At 44.3% G+C, this 7,871-nt stretch overlaps 1 protein-coding gene across 1 annotated transcript in view; it reads left to right on the top strand.

The window, feature by feature from the left end:
• Window positions 1-7,871, top strand: part of ROGDI (rogdi atypical leucine zipper) — a gene marked incomplete at its 5' end in the record, with an annotated part of 17,561 nt that overhangs the window by 3,827 nt on the left and 5,863 nt on the right. Inside the window, 6 exons of the mRNA XM_035889343.1 lie at window positions 1,300-1,354; window positions 1,894-1,974; window positions 4,387-4,482; window positions 5,802-5,900; window positions 6,383-6,496; window positions 7,257-7,306. Coding sequence (XP_035745236.1) covers window positions 1,300-1,354; window positions 1,894-1,974; window positions 4,387-4,482; window positions 5,802-5,900; window positions 6,383-6,496; window positions 7,257-7,306 — 495 coding nt within the window. The remainder of the gene's footprint in view (window positions 1-1,299; window positions 1,355-1,893; window positions 1,975-4,386; window positions 4,483-5,801; window positions 5,901-6,382; window positions 6,497-7,256; window positions 7,307-7,871) is intronic.

Below are 7,871 nucleotides of genomic sequence, written 5' to 3'. Positions count from 1 at the left end.
TCTGTAGCGAAGGGCGCTGTGCCGGGAGCGGCTGCGGCAAAGGGCTCTGCAGCACCCCCAGAGGAAAGGGGTTTCCTTTATTATGAGATTTTGCCTTAAGGAAAACAAATGAACAAACTCTCATGGCAGGTTAACGTAACAGTCTGCAGCCATGTTCCAGGGGCTGCCTTAGCCAGACTTGCGCCGTTTCCTGCTGGCACCTGTAATCCAGTCATTGATTCCCGACCGCACGCTGGTGTGTTGCTTTAGTGTGCTGCTGTTAGCATTTTTGCCAAGGGGCATTTTTCTGATTCTGGGCACGGGAAGTTGCCATTACAAGACCTAAAATCTGCTCTTGGCTCAGTTTCTGACTCTGACTGTAGACAAATCTTAGCCTTTGTCCTAATTTCCCTAAAATAGCAATAATAAATCTGCTTCACACAGAACAAACTGAGACCGGTGCAGAAGGTGCTGTAGAAGTGCAGTTCTGAAATAGCTGTCCATTTTCTGATCTTTGGCACAGGCCTTGGTCTGAATAGCTGCACTCTGGCAGAAGTCACAAGCTTGTTGTAAGGTAGGAGACCTTAGTCCTTAGAAGCAGTGTGGTGAGCATTCTATAGAATGATGCAGTGATTGGGCTTGAAGGTTGCATCCGTCAGATCTTAAAGTATTAAGTTGCTTCTAGTTTTCATTCGTTGTTGTTGCAAGGTGGATCTTAAAAAGTGTTAATCTAAAGATTCTCTGTCTAGCGTATTAAAATGTAAAGTATGGCTAAACTGAGTTCTTGAGGGTCCAGGTGCTTCAGTCTTCCCCCACTGTTCATTGTAGATGTGAGCCATCTTGTAGGACCTCTTAAAGGGTTTGGGGGGTGGTTTTTATTTAGGGTTTTTTTTAGGGTTTTTTTTTCTTGTTGGGGGGCTGGGGTTTGTAGCTTTCAACTCCCATATGAACCACGTAGCACTCCAATGTCAGTAATTCATCTAATATCTTGTGTTTGTGCCTGCTAGAGCTGTTTGTAACAGCAACCTAATTGTTGATAGGTAATACGTGAAATAAGCGTGGGAATCAGAAATGAACATAATGTTTTGGGCAGGGCAGTTAGGGTGAGGTGGCCTATAATGACAGCAGCTGGCTGCGGGCAAAGAGCTGGGGTCCTCAAAGTGTGTATAGAGTTCCCTTGCATCCCCCGACTGATCCCTGGAAGGCAGGGAACTTGGCCAGCTACATGGGATAGGGAGGGGCGGTGACGGGTTGGCAGTTTTGGTAGGTGTCTCTTGCCTCCTGTGACTCGTGTTGCCCAGATCTTTCTTCTCATTCCAGCACAGACCAGGTGAAAGGTGTGTTGACGCTGCAGGGTGATGCCCTGTGTCAAGCTGTGAGTACTTCCTGTGCTTCTTGCTTTGTACTACCATCAAGGGGTGGGAGTCATCCTTATTACACATTGACCTCAACGGAGAGGTCATCCTTACTACGCTTTACCGATGATCAATAAGTATTCCTTGTCAGTCTTCCCTAATAGGCCTTAAATCCTTAACTTTTCAACAACTATTGAAATTTGTCAAGATCCAGCATCTAACACCCCGCCACATACACACACTCTCTGGTGAGTGGTGGAGTCGACTTTCATGGGAATTCCTTGCCTTTACCACCTGTGTTGTGTAATATCAGATTTCCTCGGGGGCCTTCTGAGATGAGATCATCTGTCCTGCCTGGATCCTGATTCACTAAATGCCTTTCAGCTTAACCTTTGTATTGACATCTTCCTGCAGGAGGACTGAGGTTGTTCTGGCCATACCAGGACTGTTGAAAGCAGCTTGCCAAGAGGTCTGGGAGGCAGAACAGAGCAGGTGTGGCAGACTTCACATTCTGCATATGGGGATTGCTTGCTCTCATGTGTTTGTTTCTTTCTTCAAGGATGTTAATCTGAAAATGCCCAGAAATAATCAGCTCCTGCACTTCGCGTTTCGGGAAGACAAGCAGTGGAAATTGCAGCAGGTACTGTTAACTTTAGATGCCTACCCCTCTGTAGCATCTGCGCCCTCCAAGCAGTAGCCCCTCAGTTTCTGAGAGAGAAGGTTATGTCTGTCCCACATTAGCTCCGGTAGTAAAAGCTAAGGGAGGAAACAGATGCAATTAAATTCAGTTATGGTGCTAGGAGAGAGAGGTGGGTTCTGCTTGTTCCTGAACCATCAGTGAGCTGAAGTCTTGTCTGCATAGCAGTCACAGTCCCTTAAAAGGAGGGCCTAGGGTGCCTCTGCAGTACTGGCCTTGTGTCTGCTTGTAAAACACATGCTAGCAGGGCAAAGAGCAACTTCAGAGGCTTTGAGTAGCTTGCTCTCATTCTCTTACGGAAGCATTTCTTTATGCTGAGAACAAATCTCACTGCATTGTGCTGCGTTCCCTCAGTTAAGGAGTTAAAGGGATGTGGCTATCCAGAACACTGCATCTCCTTCCAGTCATTTTGCTGGGGGATACCTGATTTCTGGACCTGGTCTAGTTCCTGATCTTGAAGACATAGTTTCCTACAGTTACTTTGTCATAGCTGAGTAGGTTGGAGAAAGATGTATTCCATGTGCTTCACTAGGCCACAGTTCAGATTTTTCTAGGTGATCAGTGCATTTGGTCTTGAGTGGAGTTTCCAACAGCTTCTTTGGCAGCAGAGTGAAAGCTCTACGTGGTAACTTTGTAGAAATCGAGAAAATTGTGTACTTGAGATGTTAATGCCAAACTTGACTGAGTTTATTTATGCCTTGCAACAAGGCAAGGAAGTTTTTGTGATAACGCTCAACAAGCAGTGCATCCTATTTTGTGGGTGTTTTGTACTGCTGCCTGGTTGATAAGCTTCTACCAGCTTTTATGGAAAACACCTTTATTTACTTGGAAGAGTTTTGTGTTCTAATGTTGTTCAGATGTGGAATGTGAGTCCCTAAAGGACTTTCTGCAGAAGCATTTACAGTGATTGAGATCTTTGTCCTGTCTGAATTAAAAATGGGCATCTTGAAGTATCTTGAGTTTCTTCCCTTAGTGAGTGGTGCCAGATGGAGTTTTGTTTCTCTGTGCAAAGTAAAGTCAACAGTAAGAAATTGTAGTATGGGCACGTTTTTGAGGAACACAAGTGTAGGCACACAAGTTTTGAGGAATTTGATTAGAAAACAGAGCAAAATCAAGGGGGAATAGGAATGAAGCAAGTCCTCATAATAGCAGGATTGGCGTTGCTGGATTGGGTAACGCTGCCAGGAACCACATAGCTTGCTCAGAAGCATCTGGAAGATGTAAAGGCTGAAGGTGGTAATGTTTGGAGATGCCATAGCCCAAGTACCTGCAGAGTCTCTCTGCAGTCTGACAGTGGATTTTTATCATCTCTCTCTTTTCTCTGTAGCCTCCAGTGCTTTGTGCTTTCTAAGAGCAGGGCTATTCTGTGATCCCTGAGCTCCAGCTGAGAAGGAATCAGTGCCCAGACCTATGCCAGGGAGGTCTCTACAAGGCTGAGATGGGATCTGGGTTTGCTGGGGAGCAGCGTAGATGTATCAAACTACAAATATCCCAAGCTGTGTTAGCCATCTCCCAGCAGCCACCTCTCATACAGGCTTCCCTGCTTACCTTTTCCATTTATTGCACCCTCTGATTTACCCCTTTGCTTTTTTTCAGTTTTCCTGCTGCTCCCTGGAACTGAACACAAGTCTCTTTCTCCCAGGGCCATTTTTTTCTTCCTCTGGTTTGTCCTTGCTCCCATGAAAGCAATGGGATACACCTGTCAACCTTGCTTAAATAATTGTCTTCTGGCTGCAAGCGGTCTTGCTTGAGAGGGACTTGAACTGGCTGTGTCCTCAGTCTCGTCAGGTTCCACACAAGGGGCGTGACGGCAGCTTCTTGATGCTGGAAATAACTCTAGACCCCAACAATTATAGACTAGAAGGACTCTGCAATGCTGTCAGAGACGTTATGTTAGAAATCAATGTTTGCTGCTATTGATGTAATTTACGTCATTGGATTTAGCTCTAATAGTTCCTAAGGAAGAAATCATTATTCATGTTGCTAGACCTGACTACTGTATACCATCAACAGTGAGAATTACTACCTGAACAGTCATGATCAGAGTCCTCCCAGTGTGAGAGTGCCTGATGTCACTGTTCCTTCCGGGCTGCAGCAATATTTTTATTGACAATCCAGGTTGTAGCTATCCGGCTGTTTTGCGTCTCCAGTCCTCAAGTGAAGAACCCAACAATGCATCTGGGCAGCAGTGGTAGATTTGTGTCAGTGCCTGTCTGGTATTCAGAGACAAATGGCCTTAACATTTGAGAAGTCACCATTTTCTTCGGGCCAACAAGATAATGAGGGAAACCTCTACTTCCTAGTGTGCATTGTAGAGAGTGTTTCTTTAATAGGGCTGCATTTGTACCTTTGCAGATCCAGGATGCTAGAAACCATGTCAACCAAGCCATTTACCTGCTTATGAACAGAGATGTAAACTACGAGTTCAAAACAGGCTCGGAGGTTCTCAAGGTGAGGAGAAAGCCCTCTCTACTCGGGTAGGAACATGCATTTTTCTTCTCTCCGTTTGTTGTTTTAAAAACAGTTAATGCACATTGCTGTCTTGAATCTCTTACTGGAAATGGGTTCCCCAGTTGTACCCATATGTACCTGGGGCAAGGATTATCTTTGTGACCTCATATTTGATATGAATCTATACCAGTTTGGCATCAGTAACAGGATTGTACATCATGGTGAATGGTAATCTGAGCAGTTGGTGCCCTGTTGCACAGCACTGATATTCTGAGAGCATCTCCCGTGATCTTTTTGGATGATGTGGTTACACAGCTCATTCTCCTCCATCAGTCAGTGCTTTGGAGAGAGAAGAAATGAGGCAGTCATCAGCAAATAAAATATTACAGTTAGTACTTGTGATTTACTGACGATTTGAAAGTGACTTCTCACTGGCTGGTAGTAGTTGATGTGGTCTGTATACAGACCAGCTGCTGCATGGCAATATAGCCCAGCACTCTGCTTGGAAATCCTTACTGAAGCTACCAGATTCTTGATATACTCAGTAGAATCCATCACAATATCAAACATAAGAAAGCGAAACCTTTTTAGTCTCCACATGGGCAAGGGCTGCTATAGGAAGAAGCTAGGTAATAAAACTGTTTCCTTTTTACTTTCAGGTGGAAGTAGGGGGGAGAAATTAGTCATAAAATGCCTTCATCTTAGCAGTCATGAGCTGTATAACAGACATATGTTGCTTCCCACTTTTTTTCTGGAAAAGGAAGTCTGCCTGAATAGAGCCTTTGAACTGTGGTTTCTGGCAGGATTGGACTCACAATGAGCTGGTTATTTTCTCTAGTGCCCTAGCTCGCAGATGGTTATGAACAGCAGGGTGGGGGGGGAACGGGACACGGGGACACGTTCAGCAGTTGTAGCCGTGATGTGGGAATGGGGAGAACTAGAACACAGCTTGTTGTTTTTCCTCAATGCCTGCTGTTCAGAAGAGCTGATGATGAGTTTGTCAATGCTTCTGCGGCATCAGTAATTGCTCTCATGTTCTCTTCTTGTTCTTCTAATGAATAGCTGTTCTTTCTTCAGTCCCTGGTATTAAACACTCCTGGCCTGTCTCATAAGCGTCTATGACGGTGGTAACAGTTAAACTGCATTTATGTGGGAGCCACCCCTTCCCAACAGGTCCCTGAATTCTTGGAAGGGCGAGGGAGTGGTGGTCGGCATGTTTGTTGTTGTAGCACTTGAAAAAGGCTGTAGGATTCTGCAGCATGCTATCCAGAGCTGTCCAGGAGTTGCCACTCAGCAGCGTACTGTCTGTTATCTTGTAGCTTATGGATGCTGTGATGTTACAGCTTTCAAGAGCCCGAAATCGGCTTACCACTCCAGCCACTCTGACTCTACCAGAAATTGCCTCCAGTGGTCTCACAGTAAGTATGCGGTGGTCTAGATCTCCATACAGTCTGGCAGCATGCCAGGATAGGATATCGTGTTGCATCTTGGTGGAAGTGGATTTCTGAAGTGTCTCCTGAGGTGGAAAGAGAGAGATGAAGTATGTGCAAACCCTGAGCGTTTTTGGCTGCTCTGTATCTTCCTGTGGGAAAGCAGATGATTTGGGCATGAGCACTCTCATTCTCAGAGAGTAAGTTCTGTTCTCAAGAATCTTACTCAGGGATGATTTGCCCTTGTGAACACTGCTCCATCCTCTTTTGTCACCGTTGCGCGCACACCATTTGATCAAGTGCAGCAAGAGGAACAACCATGGCCTGCAAGCTGCTCAGTTGTTGTTCCTTTTCTCATGTCCCTCTCACTGTGGGGTAACTGTAGTGTGGCTTAGAAAAAGGTAGTGATTTCCCAGCATTAGAAATAATGGTCCTTTCACTGACAAAGAAACTACTTATTTTCTCACCAGAAAATGTTCACCCCTGCTCTGCCTCCGGACATCCTTGTGAATTTCTATATTAACCTGAATAAGCTGTGCCTGACTGTCTACCAACTCCATGTGCTGCAGCCCAGCACAACCAAGGTGATGTCTGCTATGTCTTGATCCTTGCTTATTTACCTCTCCCTGTGTCCCACTGTGAGGAGGAGATTGCACTGCTACATGGTGGAATGTTATATGCATAAGATAATGCAGAAATGACCGTAACTGATGTTAAGCGTTCACATTTAGGTCTTCTGCAGACAGAACACTGGCATTAAATCTAGTTTGGGGCATGGCCACTTAGCCTAGAAGAAAACAACAGTTCTCTGGAGAAAACCAGTAACTATTTTTTGCCAAGTAATGATTTATCTTTATAATATAGTTTGATAATCTTGCATAATTTTGGAAGGGCATAATTGTATTAGTACAGTTTACATTGAAGTAGCACCTTGGATTTTCTGAATGGAGTTTTGATGGATACTTTTCTGCTTCACCTCTTGTGTTTGGGTCAGCTTGATGTCCTGTAAAAACAGAATTAAACTCGTAAGCTTTATGAAATGCAGTCCTTCCATAAGGATGTTTTCCCTGAAAGCTATCTTTTGTTTTTCTTCTGGATCTTATCTTATTTTTGCGTTGCTAAAGTTTGGAGCTAAGTTGGACTCAGCCACTGTGTAGAATTTTTTTCATGAAGGAGCAGGAAGGGATCAAATGACATGGATTCCATACGAATGGAGTATTCAGGCAGATAAAATATAGGCATTTCTTGATGTTAGGCTACTGAAAGTGCAAAGCTTAAACATCCTTTTTCTAAGTAGTTTGTTTACGGTGTCAAAATCCTAATGACCTTTTCCTTCTCCTCTAGAACTTCAAGCCTGCTGGAGGATCCATTTTACACAACCCTGGAGCCATGTTGTAAGTACAGTCACTACAAGGGCTGTGTAACAGGTGTAGGTGTATGCTGAGGATGAGATCCAAATGGATGTATGCAGTTTTGATTGTAGCATCTGTTAAGTGGAGAAGCTGGACTGAATCACTTGCTATGGCTGTGAATGCACAGGTGCCCATAATAGTGTTTCTTTAATGACTCAGTCATAAAGGCCCGAGGATGTGACTTTTCAGGATACAGCCCGCCCAATACAGTGTCATGAGCTTGTCTAGAGTTGAGCTTTTGACCAAAATGATCATTAAGTTATTGGCATTGCCATCTGCATTTCCTGCCTTTGTGTCTCTCTGTAAAGTGGTAAGGTTTCTACCTTAACCCTATTAGATTTAGCTTAACTCTAAATCTGATCAGAGCCAGACTGTTTGCGTTGTATAGGTTTACCAGGTGCTGTTTGAAATGTAGTAGGAATCATAGTGACCTCTTCTGTGAGAATAGAGGACAGTTGAGTTTTGTGTTCTGTGCTGTTTTGTGTGAAGCTGTGCTTTTTTTTTTTTTTTTTTTTTTTTTTTTTTTTTTTCCCCCCCCCCCCTGGGT

Source organism: Egretta garzetta, unplaced genomic scaffold (genome assembly GCF_000687185.1).
Source record: "Egretta garzetta isolate BGI_Z169 unplaced genomic scaffold, ASM68718v1 scaffold452, whole genome shotgun sequence".
NCBI lineage: Eukaryota > Metazoa > Chordata > Aves > Pelecaniformes > Ardeidae > Egretta > Egretta garzetta.
This window is presented reverse-complemented; position numbering and strand designations above follow the sequence as displayed.